Source organism: Heliangelus exortis, chromosome 1 (assembly GCF_036169615.1).
Source record: "Heliangelus exortis chromosome 1, bHelExo1.hap1, whole genome shotgun sequence".
Lineage (NCBI taxonomy): Eukaryota > Metazoa > Chordata > Aves > Apodiformes > Trochilidae > Heliangelus > Heliangelus exortis.
The window spans coordinates 60731989-60748933 of record NC_092422.1 but is presented as its reverse complement, the minus strand read 5'-3'; the positions used below and the strand labels follow the sequence as shown (position 1 = coordinate 60748933).

The 16945-nt window shown below is 39.7% G+C and overlaps 2 protein-coding genes across 2 annotated transcripts in view; one reads left to right on the top strand and one right to left on the bottom strand.

Annotated features, from left to right (window-relative positions):
• Positions 1 to 10421, top strand: part of LOC139796501 (pinopsin-like) — a 98850-nt gene extending 88429 nt beyond the window's left edge. Inside the window, exon 5 of the mRNA XM_071744627.1 lies at positions 9447 to 10421. Within this exon, the coding sequence (XP_071600728.1) occupies positions 9447 to 9674 (228 nt within the window). The 3' untranslated portion in view covers positions 9675 to 10421. The remainder of the gene's footprint in view (positions 1 to 9446) is intronic.
• Positions 5357 to 16945, bottom strand: part of ST6GAL2 (ST6 beta-galactoside alpha-2,6-sialyltransferase 2) — a 52539-nt gene continuing 40950 nt past the window's right edge. Inside the window, exon 6 of the mRNA XM_071744614.1 lies at positions 5357 to 6915. Coding sequence (XP_071600715.1) covers positions 6647 to 6915 — 269 coding nt within the window. The 3' untranslated portion in view covers positions 5357 to 6646. The remainder of the gene's footprint in view (positions 6916 to 16945) is intronic.

The window sequence follows — 16945 nt, the reverse complement described above, 5'->3', positions numbered from 1 at the left end:
GGCCCAGAACTGGACACAGGACTCGAGGTGTGGCCTCACCAGCGCTGAGTACAGGGGCAGAATCCCTTCCCTGGACCTGCTGGCCACGCTGTTCCTGATACAGGCCAGGATGCCATTGGCTGCCTTTTATTCTACCACACATGACACTGAATTCTTCGAATGGGTGGTGCAGCCATTTAGCTGAAGTTCATGAGCACTTCTGAGTACAACATCATGTCACCAGAGCATGATCTCTTTGGAGGACTTGACTTTCCCAAAAAATTTATTCCCAAATATAGCGCAGCATGGTATGTATGTTCTAAGGGGAAATCCTACAGCACCTGCTTGGCTAGATGTGTTCAGTTTAGAATAAAACTGGCTTTACAATATCTGCCTCTTTTCTGCAGTTTACACTAAAAGCTATTTGTCAGCTTCTCTCTTCATTTCCATTTGAAATTTCCTTGCAATTGTGGGCAGAACTGACAGGCACCTTCCCCTGTTTCACACTGCCTAGTTTGGTGTCATTCACTCAAGGCAATTTAAAAAGACCAGAACTCCTAAACAAATGAAAACAAATGTTTTATTTACAGGAAAAAATCTGTACACTGTGCATACATAAAAATATACAAAATCATAATAGAAAATATAAAAAGTGTTAAAATGTATACAAACACTGCTTAAAAATGTGACTCCTGTAAAATCTGAAGCTTTGTTGTTAGAGTACACATTCATTTAAAAAAATCATCATACAAAATAATTCTCAAAGCTATTAAAAAAGTACACAGTCTATATTTGAATAGGTCAATGACTACATATTATAAGAGTGATGATATGGATAAATGTAAGGCTTTTACACACAACTCTTATTTCAAGAACAAAAGTCTGAATCTGATCACTAAGCCAAACTGCAGTGTCAAAATTCATTCAAAATGCAGGTGTGCCCAGACATGGGCTACTTCAGATTTCAAACAGTTAAATCAGGTATCCTCCTGGCACGTGAGGATAACTCCCAGGAAAAATTCAGGTGCTTCCTAATTAGAGTCTTCTGAATTACCTACTTCAAAACCCAAATTCATTTATTCAATACACCTCAGCTTCAGAGAGCATGAAGGGAAAAATTCTAGCCATTTATTTTTCCAGTCAATGCATTCAACATTTCTTTTGTGGTGCATCTGCGTCACTGTCCAAACGGCATCTTCCACCCTTAAGAACTGCTGAAGAAAAAGGAAATTAAAAAGGAAAACTCCACTACAGATTGGATTGGTCTACGTGTATTTTGAACTCCTGTTTAATTCAATCCATCTCTAAAATGACTGTGTTGAGTCTGTGCAACCAGTGAAAGAAAGCTCTTATCTTCATTTAAGACAAAAACTCTCAGTTTTGCTGAGTTTGGCAAGAGACCTACAGTAAAAAATTCAGAATTTGGGTGATTTCACCAATAAAAGTGCCCCAATCAAAGACATGCAGTGATTTAGCTAAATTTGCACACAAAGATGGTAGACTAGAGTATGTAAATCAGCCTCTCTCTCTCCAAAGGTTTGCATTTCTTATATCATTGTGATTTCGCTGACTTTTCCAGAGTTTCAACTGCACAAAACTGCACAGCAATGTTGGAAAAGAAGATTTAGTAGTCTAATCTAAGAAATGACTAACACTGAGCTGTGACTTTCCCACTTTAGAACTATAAAGGAACAGAACAGTTAGTAATTTTTTCTAGCAAAAATGATTTTGGCTCAAAAAAAGGCTTTTTTTTTTTTTTTTTTTTTTTTTTTTTTAAATAAACCTAAGAATACCTTGATTTAACCCTCCAAAGGCTAAGTGAAAATTATAAAAGCACCACAAGTCAGAAAAGCTACAGAATTCACAGTGGGCAAAAGAGCACAATGAAATTCAGCATAAACTCAGCACATTTCCTTAAGCCGCTGCTGTTTCTCATTTGTTCAGGTAAGTGCAAGGGTTTATCCACAGCACCAGGGCACAGAAATGAGGCTCCATAGCTTTTGAAGGCAACTTATTCCTACTTGTCAGTCAACTCCAAAACCAGCATCTTTGCAACAAGTGTCAAGGGAGCTCAGGAATCCACTGGGCCACTGAGGCATTGACTTGGCAGATGACAAACCTCAAGAGCCAGGTTTGGGCAAACCTCTCATCCGTGGTGCTGTCCCACTCTGTTAGGGTGCAGCACCCCCATGGCAGAGCCCATGGCAGAGCCTTTTATCTTTTTTCCCAATAAATCCCACAATCTGGCTGGAAAAATGCATTTCCTTTCACATTGTCTGCATGTAACATATGCATCTAAACCCAGCACTGCCATGTGCTATTACTATGAAAAGATACATGGTTCAGTGTCACTACACACCCACTGTTCTAAATTTCCTGAATGTGATTAATTGTAAAGATTTTTCTGCCCTTATGAGGGATGAGGAAATGCCCATAAATGCAAAAATACTTGGCGGGCTCTTACAAAAAACACCAAAGCCAATGCCAGAGGGCATAAGCAGTGGTTAGGGGAGCACCTCCAGAGTTTCTTTATATTCCCCTGTTACTTCTGCCCCTTCCTTTCTTGCAGCAAGGGGAGGTAAGCCCTCAGTTACCAAATCATCCTACACTTGCACTTGTGTCAAAAACCAAATGAGGACAAGACAAAGTAAGGGAGTAAAATCTCCTTTAAGAAGCCACAAGGTGTTTGAGCAGGCAGAGAAGTGAAACATCACAGTGGAAACCAGTGTTCGGAAGCCAAGCCAGGGAATCCTTGGTTTGTTTTTTTTTAAGAGGATGGACATCACAAGTTGGTCTTCCTCATCCGTGGGAAACTAAGAGTTTGCAGCCCAGATCTGGGGCATCTTCCAAGGTGATGGTGCTGCAGCACCTGCGTTTGCACTTGTGGAAGGAGCACTGACAGATTTTAACTCAGGATACAGTAAAGAAAAAATTTCTGCTGGGAGGACTTGGATGCGCACAGTTCACTAAATGAAAAATACGCAGTTCATCTTATAAATCCCAGACCTGGTTCTGCATTGTTATTTAAATGATATTTAAATGAATAGGTATGCTTAGCACTTATTACAAGAAACTTTAAAATTTGCCTTGTTCTATACAACAGTTATGTTGATTATTCTAACAGCTTACTGAGGGAATAATAGAACATTAAGTCTGCTGTGGGTACTTGAGTAATTCAGTTACTATTTTTGTTTTTCCAAAATCAAAGTTAATGGTTAGTGGTTACAGACCAGTCAAAGTGGTAATGTCTTTTTTTTGTTTCTCTTCAGAACTTGCGAATTTCTGCTTTCAGAGAAGTAAAATATTCACTAATCCTAGAAAGCTAATCAACTCCCTTCACAAACATGTGGTAGCTAACCCAGTGTACAGGAAGAGACATGTTTGATTGCACTGTTCATATGTTTTGCAAACACGGTACCAAACATATGAAAAAATAGATTAGTTCTATGTAGGTTATCTATTCTCCACAAGATTAAGTAACAGTATTACCAACTTTAAGAATAAAAGTTGCTGACATATGTAACATTAAGAAGAAATCAGCATGTAATATATCCGAAGTCTAAGGCTAATCTGAGTAAAACCTATTATTTTTGACATGTACCAAAATGATTTGTGGACAGATACCCACACAACACAACAGTACAGTTTGTAGATCATCTGGACATACTTTTTGTCGACAAAAGGCCTCTTAAGAGGATCACAAAGCCCAAATTAAGAATCTATGTAGGTAAAGAAGACTAAGTCCTGTATAAGACATATTCTTCACTTCTGAGGAAGGAAAGACATCAGAGCAGAGTGAGAGAAAAAGTATTATATAATTATATTACTACTGAAGAGTAAATGGTCATTAATATTGTTTTCACTCTTCAGTTGCCTTTCTGTTGCTTAAGACAAAACACAAAAAATGTTTTCCACCACATCCACTCAACTATCTTTTCACTGCCTCTTTAGAGCTGTCTGCCTTTTTACTGACCAGACGTGAGTAGAGATGGGCATGACTGCATAGACATGGGAATCATAGAATCATAGAATGATTTGGGTTGGAAGGGACCTTTAAAGGTCAACTAGTCCGACCCCTCTGCAGGGGCTTGGACATCCTCAACTAGATCAGGTTGTTCAGAGCCTTGTGAAGCCTCACTTTGAGTATCTCCAGAGACAAGGCCTCAACAACCTCCCTGGGCAACCTGCTCCATTTTTCCACTACCCTCACAGTAAAGAACTTCTTCCTAACATCAAATCTAAATCTACTCTGGTTTTAAACCACTGCCCCATATCCTATCACTACAGGCCCTTGCAAACAGTCCCTCTCCAGCCTTCCTGTAGGCACCATTCAGATACTGGAAGGTGTCTATTACGTCTCCTTGGAGCCTTCTTTTCTCCAGGCTGAACAACCCCAGCTCCCTCAGACTGTCTTTGTAGGAGAGGGGTTCCAGACCTCTGATCATTTTCATAGCCCTCCTCTGGACATGCTCCATCAGATCCATGTCCTTCCTGTGTTCAGGGCTCCAGAGCTGGATAAAATAATCTAGGTGAGGTCTTACAATAACAGAGCAAAGTGGCAGAATTGCCTCTCCTGATCTGCTGGCTACATTTCTTTTGATGCAGCCCAGGGTACAATTTACCATATAGGCTGCAAGCATACACTGCTGGCTTATGTCCAGTTTTTCATCCACCAGCACCCTCAAGTCCTTTTCTGCAGGGCTGCTTCATAAAACCTCATCCTAAAGCCTGTATTGATAGTGTGGATTGCTTCAACCCTGAACTTAGTCTTGTTGAACTTCATGAGATTCACCTGCTCCAGTTTGCCCAGGTCCTTCTGGATGACATCCCATCCCTCTGGCTTATTGACAGCACCACTCAGCTTGGTGTCATCTGCACACTTGCTGATGGTGCACTTGATCCAGCTATATCATTGATAAAAATATTGAACAGTACAGGTCCCAGCACAGAATCCTGAGGGACATCACTTGTCATTGGTCTCCAACTGCAATTCAAAGCATTGACCACTCCCTTCTGGATGCAATCATCCAGCCAATTCTTTATCCACTGAACAGTCCACCCATCAAATCCATGTCTCTCTAACTTAGTGAGTAGGATACTATGGGGAGCCATGTCAAAGGCCTTGCAGAAATTCAGACAGGTGACATCCATAGGTCATCCCTTCTCTATTGATGTAGTTACCCTATCATAGAAAGCTGCTACGTTTGTCAGGCAGGATTTGCCCTTACTGTAGCTGTTCTGGCTGTCTTGGATTTTGTGTGCATACTTTTCAGCTGAGCTTATCCTAAGAAAAGGGGTACAGTCACAGGAAGGTGGGGAGGGGCAAGGAAGTTACATAGTGTTTTTAAAAATCTGCCCAAATGATAAAATGTTTGAGGTATCTTGGGGAACATTCTCATATTGTGTGTTATGAAGAAAAATATAAAATTATCTCCATATGCAACATAGTCAGTGTTAAAAAATGCTTTTTAACCCTCTTCTTTTGTCAGAAAACTCCCTATACTTTCTTAACAGCAGCAACTTATGAACAAGTGAGTCTGATGCAGATCCCAGTGAAATCCCTAACACATGATGTCTGTCATCCTGAGTGCTGTGGGACTCTGGAACAGATTTTCCAGAAAAGTTGTGGATGCCCACTCACTGGAGTTGTTCAAAGCCAGGTTGGATGAGGCTTTGAGCAACCTTGTCTAGATGAGAGGCATCCCTGCCTATGGCAGTGAGTAGATGATCTGTAAGGTGCCTTTCAACCTAAGCCATTCTATGATTTTGGCTGCAGAAAGGTGAGCTCCCTCTGTGCTTGCTTTCAGTATGATGTGTGAGAGCTGTACAACCTCCCTTGGCTATCTCTGGATTCTCCTATCTCACTTACACCCTCTTGATAGGCCTCCCAGGGAGAGTTTTTTCTTGACTGGGCTTTAGAGTTATATATATTAATAACTTGGTTATACCAATATGTTTGTTGCTCTCTACAGAAACGAGACATTTCTCTTTTCCCTCTGCCCTATGCAGTCAGTATGAGCATGAGGGTCTGGCACTGAAAGTACATCCTAAACCAGTTCAACTGGTTTAGGTGTGTGTACAGCCACCTCCATCTATTCTGCCTCTATAGCTGCCATAAGGCCCCCTGTACAGCTGGAGGGTCTGTAACTGAGCCTGCCTATGAGTGGGAATTAAAGGCTGCTCTGGTCATTGACTGCACAGCTCAGACTAATGGTTACTTCATTCTTGGAGAGTGTGAAAACCCCACGGAGCCATGAGAAATGCTGCATTGTTCAACTGGCCATTCTGTACGTGAACAACAGAGGCAGTTTCACAATGCCAGATTTAGCAGTAAAGTAACTTCATTTAAAAAAAGAAAAAAAAAGTTACAATCTAGCGTATGTGGCATAAGAGACCACCGACGAATTCTGACAGTCACACTCACAACAATATATTTCTGCCTAAGTATGTCCTTTGCACCTTTCATAAGCTAAGCCTTTTTTCTTTAACTATTTGCAAAGCAGTAATAAATACTCAGGCTCAGAAAAGAAGTATTTCTCATGCCTGCTACTTAATTACAATTTATAGACTCAAGACTAGATTGGTCTAAGATACAATTTTCAAGTATTCTCTTGTTTATAGTACAACAGTAGTACCTTATTGCACATTGTTTCTGAAGGACTCTCTTCTACAAGTGCGGGAAATTACTTCGTTCAGGGCACTTGACAGCTTTGAACCCTGGCAAAATGACTTTCCCTTTCCTATACAAATCATCCTGCAAACCTCTGTTCATCCTCTGCACCAGCAGCTTCTCATAGAGCAGTGGGTGGTAGGCCCCTAAGGTACAGGCTGCATCGTAGTAGAGTTCATGGTAGTGACACAGGTCGGTCTGTCGGACTGAAGGGATGTATTCGTACACGTGCACTTCATTACACATGGACATCATGATCAGGATACCTGGAGCAGAGAGTGAAAACAAAAATGAATGCCAGGTTTCACCTTTCTCACAGAAATTTCCAGTTTTCTTTTCTGCTTCCCTTCAGCCTTGCGTACCTCAAGTACTACTTCTGTAAAATCATGAAGTGAAGTAATAGTTCCATTAATTAGGGCAGCTTTCACTTGGCACTGGTGCATCAATATTATGATTTCAGTAGTTGATGGGGTAAAACAATGAGTGTAAGGCAAGAGTAAAAAGCCTATAAAGGGCTTGCATACCACCATCATCCTCCTTGAGTAGCAAGACTGCTCTCTCCCACTTTCCCCCCTTTACCACATCCTGCCCACAAAATATCCCCCACAGGAATGGGGGTCCAGTGCTATTGCATGCTAATTCTTTCAGGTCAAGTGACCACTTTTCTTGATTTTCTTGTATATTATCAGTTCTTTAGCTAGACAAGGTCTTTACATTCACTTGCAGAATACAGAACAGACAAGGGCAGCTGTATGGAGTTTTTAAGGTGCTCTTCTTGGTATTCCTACCACTTCCACAGCTAAATTCTGACCTGCCTTGTACAGGAGTTATAAAAAAAATGACCCAGGTATACCCTTTCGATCCTCCTCTATGCTTTACATATCTGTGTCTTGCAAATACCTGCCTACACATTTATCTTTAAGGCTATGGAGAACATGACTGATTTCTCTCTCCTATTTGTACACCATGGCAATGGGAATACAAGAATAGAAAGATAGGAAAGATAGGCCAGTAAGACCCATGTTTCTTCCCTTGACGACTTTCGGATGGTTCATCCAGATCAATGGCAATATTAGGGTACCAATGTACTCCTTGAAACATCTTCATCGTATTACAATTAGTCTTTCTCAGTCTGGAATTCATCCAATTCCACTTTTTCCATCCACTTGCTTCCTTCTAGTAAGGAAAACATTACCCAGAAGGCAGCCTGAATAGGGGTATATAATAGTGACAGGGGGATCTCTTTATCCCTTCTGGAGGGTAAAATGTTTTCCTCAGAGCTGAGCAGTGTCCTTGGCTCTGCACACCAGTCTCTAGCAGTAACTATAAACATCGAGTGTTATCAGTCCTAGAAGCAGACACTGTCTGAGAAACTTGCTGTTAATTTCAGCAAGTGCAACTAATTACAAAGGACATAGCTAAAAGCAAAAGTACAAGACAGAAAATCACCTTTATCCTGGCCCAAACCAGGACAATAAAGAAACATCAGACATTTTATTGGTGGCACAAATGCCCACAAGTTGCTGACAATTCTGTGAAGAGAGGATGAGGAAGGTGAATTCCTTCTCACAGAAGCGCTTTCATGAAGAAAAGCCTCTGATCACCTCCCACTCATCAAGGAAGCACCCACAAAATATCAGGCCATTTTTTCCTGCTACATGTCAATCATCAGCACAGTCAGTAGTGGCTAAGAAAAGCCACATGGAAATCAGTCTCCTGCTTACAGCCAGGCAAAGGTTCACTTTGACCTTAGCTGCAGTCTTAAGATGATGTTATTCTCCTCATCCCATGCTCAAGATCCAAAGTAGACCAGGACAGATTCAGGACAGATAGTTGGGCTTATGAAAACTGCTTTCCTACATCACAACTGTAAATCTTTACCAACAGGAGGTCTTCCTAGCATTGAAATGAGAGGAATCTTACTGTTGCAGCTGCACATTTTTAGAGGGTCTAATATCAGACACTGATCAACAGCACTGTCTAAACTGCAATACTTTCACATCAATCACAGCTTCTGGGATCTTTTTCTGTTTCCCATAATCATGTGAAAACAAAATGATGGAGTAAGCACTGGACACTTTTAGGGTTTTTTTTAAGGTTTCACTTAAAAAATAAAAACATATATAAAATGTATTGAAGCACTTGTTGCACTAATGATGTCCCTAGCCACTCAATGTGACTGTCTGCTCTTCAAGAAGACAGCTGTACTAATTCTGCTCACTTTGCAGAAGAGAACTGCCATAACAGTTGGGTTTTTTTTTTTTCTGTACAACAGCTTTGAAATCATAAAGCATCAGAGGTGTTTTGGGTAATTCTCATAAGCATTATTTTGGTTTGTTAATTAAGCAAAGCCACTTTCTGAAGTTTAGCTTGCAGTTTGGGAACGCCGAGATTTAAATGGCTTGCTAATGAAAAGAACCTGGTGTTCACCCTGCTGTCTATCATTAGATGATCAAAATTATTTTTTCCCTGCCTGATGTGTTAATTAGCTACAAAACAATTACTTCTGTGATTAAATCTTCTTTTATCATACACGAAAGGCTCTTAAAATGTTTTAAGACTGTTCCACACCTTTGTACTCAACAGAGTCTATGGTCTCAGGAAAGAGAAGCACACCAGTTTCAAAGGAAGAGTCCACAAATTTAAGTGAGTGGGGAGAAAACAAATTTAATCCCTATTTGAGCAAAAACTAGGAGCTTAATAAACCATGTTTCCTTGCCTCCAAGCTGTCACAGAGATGCTCTGAATTGCTGCCTGCCTAACAGCTATGTCTAGAATTGTTTGTTTGTTCTTTCAGTTTTACAAATGCTTTCGCCAGCTTTTCCACTGCCAACCTCCTTCATCCACTGATGGAGAGCCCACCTGCCACTCCAAGGTAACTGTTATCCAGCTGAACCAGAGGATGGATGTTGGAATCCTGTGTAATAACAAACCACCTCCAGAAACAGATGGCAAACTGACTTCTCTCCTGCACCCACGGCCAAGCCTGGAGCCAGTTTCAAAAGCTGCACCACCTGTGTCTTAGAAAAATGGGCTCTGATAGAAAGTACAAAAGCCTTAACCAGAGTGGGTTTCAGTTCATTGAGGCATTACCCACCTAACCTTAATATTAATAAAGAAAGCTGCCATTTGTGGGATAGAAAAGCTGTCAGGAACAAAAATTGTGACTCTCCTATAATTTCTTTAATAGCAGTAAAGATGGCCACATTGCTGCAGTTATAGTTCAATAATGACAAAATTTTAAGTAATGTCATTGACTTGCTTGCAAATTCGTTAATGGAGAATTTAGAACTGGTAGTTTTAGCTCTTAGTGTTCTATGGATCAATGTCCTCTAGAATCAATCATAAAGGCAAGCTGGGCTATCTAATTTACCTCCTTGCCCTTCCTGCTTTGTTCCATCCAGTCCTTGTCTTGGGATTTCAGATTAGGTTGCTCATAAATAACCATAATTTCTGACAATCTGCTCGAGTTTTTGCTCATGCTGGACAACAATGACTTGAAGGAGAAAAGACAGTGAATTGACAGGCTAATTTCTGAGTGGTAACTGATAATTTACAGCACATCTTTGGGTTGAAGTCTAGGGTCAACAAATTGAAAGATGAGTTAAGACTCATCTGGGGTAGAGCTGACCCCATACAGAAGTGTCCCTGGGCTACAGAGGCTTATCTGTCCTGGTAGAAATAGGAACATGCCTGAGCCTTCCAGATCTTGTGCCCATTTCAAATGCCCAAACTCTGCTCTGGTGAAAAACAGTGGTCACTGCTAGACTTTTTCTCTTTTAGAATCTCTAATACCACAGACAACCAGCAGTCCCATCCCAGTCATCTACAGATGAGATCCCAGGACATGCAGGATTATACACTCCACCTACATGTGCCCAGGGAGGTAGGTCCCCCCACTTAGCTGTCACAGCCCCCAGATTCTCCCGTGGAATGATCTGCTGTTTCATTCAAACCGAAAGCTGGGATAGCATTCTATAAAAGACAAATGAGAGCAAAGAAAAAGACAAAAGCTCTACAGAGTCCTCACTAAAAAACAGAATAAATATGTGCCTGAGAGGCTGTGAACCGCACCCTCCACAGGGGGTGATGTAGAGCCTTGGTGATGTAGAGCTATTACTGAAATCTAAGTTCACAAAATCCACAAATCAAGCATCTTTAAAAGAACAGCAGAAGTTTAACCATGAAGACATTTACACCAGTCCATGTACTAGGATATACTAATGTTTTCATTCTGTTTACTTTCTAATGCCATGTCTAGCTTATTTTTCTGAAGTCCTTTTAGGTTGCTAACAGAGGTCCTCTCTCTATGGGTCTCATGTTTCAGCCCATGGCTTTTAGTATCATTCTGTAACCCAGTTTCTCTCTCTGGTGTTAACAACACTGCAGTGAGTTACAGACATCTCTATCTAGCAGGTCTAAGTGTGCCAAGCTGCCTATATTTTCATCTACCTCACAACTAAGTCTCCCCATCTTCTCTTCTCTCCTGTCACCTTCAATGACTTTTTTTTTTTTTTTTTTAATTACTAATATTTTTTGGCACTTACATGCTCCCCAAAATATTCTTTACATTACATTTGAACTTCTAGATTTTGAATGCAATCTCAAAGATGAAGAAAAGGTATGCATCTCACTGCTTGCTATCGTGATCCTGCTTCTGTTGGCCTGTTTTGTTTGCCAGTCTGCTCTGCAAAGTCCCATTTGCATCTTTCCACATCTCTCTCTGCATTACCAATTCCTAGGTTTCTCTTCTGTGACTGAATCTCTTCATACTTCCTCCCACACCTGTATTAACCTGCAGCTTCCAAGCTTACTTCCTTTCCTTATATTGCCTGCACAGTTCATGCCTATCTCTTTATTTCCTTCATCTGTGCAATTCTACATCACTGCCTGATTTCATATCATCTTCAAGTTTGTTCCATATCTCAGCACTCCTCCCTGATCATCAGTGTTAATGAAAACCACATTGTTTGACAGTCTGTAGGGTAAAAAGATTTCCATCTGATACCCTTCAACATGTGTCTTTGCTCACAGTCAGAAGTTGGTTTTCAGTCCATGCAGAGTTATTACATATAAAACAGCACAGACTGGCTTGCTTACACACTACCTAAGAAGACATAAATGAGCATGATACTTGTTCTCCCAACACTTTATAGTCTGGACAGAATTAATCTCACTGCCCATCATACTAATTCTGACCTAGCTGGTCTAAACCCCAACGCAGGGACAGGCTTCTCCAGGGCACAATCCATCTGACTGATTTTAGATGTCTTTTTTGATTAACTGTCCTCTCTTAAGTATTGTTCTTCTCCAGTGACTGGGCAGAAACTGAAAATAAAGAGTCTGGCTTTTCCTATCAAGCACCTTCTCCTCCACTCTCCTAGGTGAGAAGCTTTTGGAGATTTGTTAAAAAATAATAGAATTGGCTTTTCCAGGAGGGTGGTAAGCAGAAATGAAAACACAGTGTGATTCCTCTAAACAAATGTGCCCACTGCTGGAGTTACCCACTCCTGAGATGGGCATCACAGGCTCCTTTGGTGTCAGGAAAAGAGGAAGCAGCACATGTCTACTCACTCCAGAGTAAACATTTAAAAAAAAGAATCAATCCTACCAGTCATGCTCCAGAAATTCCTGTTTCTTTCTGTTGGCTGTTGGGGAAGCCTGAATGGCAGCACAGATACCTGTATTGTGGGTGTTTTACTGGCACTCCCAGTATGAGATGAAAATTCCACATACTAGAGGGGAACACAGGTCCCATAGCCAAATTAAAGGGTGCCTGTTTTTCCCTCTAGTAAGTCTGAGGCTGACAAACTCAAACACAGACCTGCACCAGAGACATCCATGGGCCATAAAGAGAAGTCAATTTTATGTGCAAGGGCTAAGTGGAGGGGAGATGGCCTTTTTTACATTCCTAAGGTTTAAAGTATGAGATTAGGAGTGTAACAGAGAATAAGAAAGTATTTAGGGAAGTCCAGAGGTCATGCACGACTTACTAAAAAGTAAAACCTAAACAAAGAAGCCTGTAAGTTCTCTATTGCATGCAAATACCAAAAAAGGGGCAAAGTATTCCTTAGAATGAATGCCAACAGAAGCTTATGGGGCACAATGCAAAGTCTGCTTTCCATCAGTGGGCCCTAAAAAAGCTCAGTAAAAAATAGATTAACTAGATTAATCTAGCAGGAGTAATAGTAGTATCATAGCTAGGGATTTGGTCAGGAACCTGTTAAGCTCCAGTAGAAACCAGCAGAAATATGAGATCTGTGGAGGGGCCTGAAGGGAACTGTGGTGACAGAGCTCAGGCTCCCCTCAGAGTAAAGACAACTCTGAACTTAGGTCGGGTTGCCTGGGGACCTGTGCAGCCCCATACTGAATATCTCCAAGGATGGAAATTAAGCTATTGAATCACTTTAGAAGCTTACTGGAGCATGCAAAAATAGTATTGTAGGCATGAGTGAAACCAGCACAGCGGGTGGGAAAGTAACTTCTAGGTCTCTTCCAGGTCTGATAATTAAGTTTTAAAACTTTTAGGTCTTAAATATCCAATCTAATTTTCATAGTAAGGGAAAAGGGTATCTGGCATGATTTTAGCTTTGCCAAACGTGATTGGTGCAACCACACACTCAAAATCCCAACTGAAGATATTTCTCTCTAGGCCATACTAATCTAATCTAATATCCCAGCTGGATTTTAAAAAATCCTGTTTGGATTATAACTTTGCGAATGGAAAAATGCAAAATAATTCTGTCTGTGTGGAGAAAGGTTGTTTTATAGTACATCATTCAAATGTGTGCTTTATGAATGCTTTATAGTTGAATAACAATGTTCCTGAATACTGTACTGAAGCGAAAAAGTTGAAAAAAAAGGAATATTTTAAAATATATTACTCCAAAGAAATTGTGTCAGAGAAACAGTCAAGCTGCAAGTTTGTTACAACAGTGCAATGTTAAATGCTAATGAGGTATTATGTATATCAAAATATTATATACTAGTATTTTAGAGTCCTCAAAAAGTTGTGTTGCTTTTTTTTCCTGTTTGGCAGATATGTTTTGTGTCAGAAAGTGTTTGCTATGGTTTAAACTTAGTCCAGATGGCACGAATAAATTCCCTGAACTTTTATAATCTACACTGAAAACGTTTAAACCAGAATTAAATTAAGAATAAATTCCTTGTATGGATGTGTGGATTCTAATATAAAGGAGAAAATGTTTTTCTATTTGTTCTTGGCAATTTTAATGACCTGAGGTTTTGAATTTCCAACATCTTTTTGTGTAGTACAATTTGATTTTATGGTAGCACACTAAAGAAGAATGCTCTCTATTTTACCAGTAAATGAAATATAGTTTAATATACCTGAATACAATGGATGCTGTATGAAGCCATCTAGAATAATGATTGTAACTGAAACATTCAGCAAGACCTCGGCATCATTTTACCAAAATGTAAGAGATGCTGAAAACATTTAAATACACATAATCTGATTATTATACTCATAATGTGTCTCATTTCACACACACTACAGATTTAGTTACAGAATTCAGCCAGACACACCAGTTGAGTTTATGTCATGCAAGATGTACGCTTGAAAGTATTACAAAGAAACATAAAGCATTTAGAACCTACAGTCTTCTATCTCACTCTGTTTCTATAGCATCTCTTGATTGGATTTCAGGTACCAGAGGAAGATCTGTCATTCCTTGAAACTGGGCCAAATGTGCCTCAGTTATGCTTTGGAACACGTAGCCAAAGCAGTTCTGGCTTTTTAAAATACTGCATTTCTAAAACAGGATTCTTTTTCCATCTTTTTAGTTCATGAACTACGACAAATACTAACCACGAGAAAATAAAGTATTTTTAAAGAACTTAATTGTCACCAAATGACCCTGTGCCTACGCTTAATAATTTGTTCAGTATTTATCTTTGATGTGTAGGTATTTGCATTATATAGTAGACCTAGAAAATGATGTATTTATTACTTAATGCTGAATGCAAAAAGCTGTACACTCATCATGATAATATATTCTGTAATAGGAGCATACATTGGAAAATGCTGTCAAGTAACATAATATAATTCAAAATGTATTATTCAAATATGGGTGATACATTAGAACAGGAAAAAATTCTATGTTATTTGGGGTGCTGAAAGAGGAGAGCTTGCTCTTTTATCTCTGTATTTCAGGAAACGGATGCTCTAATGTGAGTGCTTTTTAGTAGAATAAGAATTTAAAGCTTATGTATTTGGAGGTGTTATTTATTTGTGTGACAATACTTGAACAAAACTGAGCTGAAAAGAGTAAGCATTATTCTGTTCCTTAACCAACTTCTGGCAAACAGCTGAGTAAGTAACAGTAATAAAGGCAACTCTTAATATGTCAAATTGTTGCTTTCAGTCCATGCGAGTGTATTTTTTTCCAAGCAGAGCTGGAAATCAGCTGCATTCTTCTATTCAACACGCTTGCAGAAGCCATTTTAAACTTCTTACTCATACAATGATCTGCTAATATTGCAGTGTAATGCTAAGTCTTGCTTGTACTATTGTCTTGATGCATGCAAATGAAGATTAAAATAATGCTAGCAACTATTCATCACCGTGTAACTTAAATCTGTAATGCCACCTGTAAAGCCTCAAACAAGCCTTCCTTTCTCTGAGAAGCAAAGTAATCTGGGCATTCAGTAATCATTTTTTGTTCAGTGGTTTCACACACTACACTAAAAGCTACAACACATAGCAAAGACAACCTACACAGACAACCTAAAATGCAAAGATCTATAAAGACCATGTCTTTTTGGGACAAGAAAAACAGAGAGCCACAGGCAGAGCTTTTAACTAGCCCTTTAAAGACACAAGTTGCTGGGTATATAAGGGTATATAAATGTGAATTTCAAGTGAAGTCACCTCAGAAGACACAAGCTAGCACAGTGTACTGGACTACAGCAAATAAGAATTCATGGCAAATCCATCTAGTAAACAAAGGGCAGGAGCAAAATCTTCATAGAAAAGCCTTGATATAATCCAGACACTAATAAAAAACTCACAGACTTTCAGAATGTTAAGGTACCATCCCTTCCAATGCTCATGGAATGCTGCCCATGAGGAACTCCAGGAAGTTTTGGTCTTGTGCTTCAGATGAGAAAAATGTAAGGTCAGAACACTAGGTTGTTTACACAGGCTACCAAGGATGGTATAGGAACAGTCCTCTTACAGCTAAATGGTAAAAATAGGAACTGTCAATTTATACACCATCAACCTGAATTAAAAACTGAGCTTTGGTATGTTCAGAAAGTAGGGAAGAAGACGGAGTTCATATTTCACAGCAAAAAGTGCATCATAAGGAGTGAACAGATATTTCTGCTGGCAGAAGAGAGAACAAATCCTTCCCCTAATAAACACTTTTTTTCAGCTGTCAATTTAGGATTTGCCACTGGAATCCAAATCCCAGATTTTGTGGTTGGATGTTTACATTTCTTCTGTGAAAGTGGAGTAGATAAAAAATGGGATGTAAACACATCAATACTCATTTTAAAAAGCCAATTTTCAGCCAAATGTAAACCAACAAATATAACTGCAAAAAGCCACCATGGCAAATGCCCGATGCTAATGCAAGATGATGAAAACACTGTTCAGAGTTCTGTTTAAAAGCACAGTAGTGGCAGCTGCAAAAACAGTAAAAAAATATGCAATAATGAGTTCTCAAAGCTCATATAAGGATTAGAGTGACAAAGAGTAAGTAATTCATATTAAGGAGTGACATTAGCTAAGATATGACATGCCACATAAGGCAAAGCTACAAGCCAGTGAAAGTCCACATCAGTGTCTCAGAAAAAAGCCAGAAAAGACTCCAAGATGAAGACAAAAGGATCCTGATGAACCTTTCCCCACAAAAAACCTAATCTGTTTTCTTGGCCATTATTCATGGCCTTTGAGATGTATCCACTAGAAAATACAACACTGAAGTATTACTGTCTGTGCCGAGTTAATCCATTCTACACAATGCAGAGCCCCAGAAGTAACACCTAGCAAAAGGGCTGGAATTTGACAGGCAATAAGTTTAGCCTACATTCAGTGACGTTCAGAACTCTGACCTATACCAGGTTGGGTAGAAAACTATGTTAAAGCACTAACAAATTTAGCAGAAGACTGGTCAGATTTGGGTCTGCATGTAGTATTGTTAGGGTGCAGCCTGGCACCTGTGATGGATAGGCTGCTGTGAGATGACATGCTGATAAAAAAATAAAAAATGAAGACAGGAACATCTCCAAGCTAGAATCTGATGGAGAGGTATGGAGAAACTCTGTTCT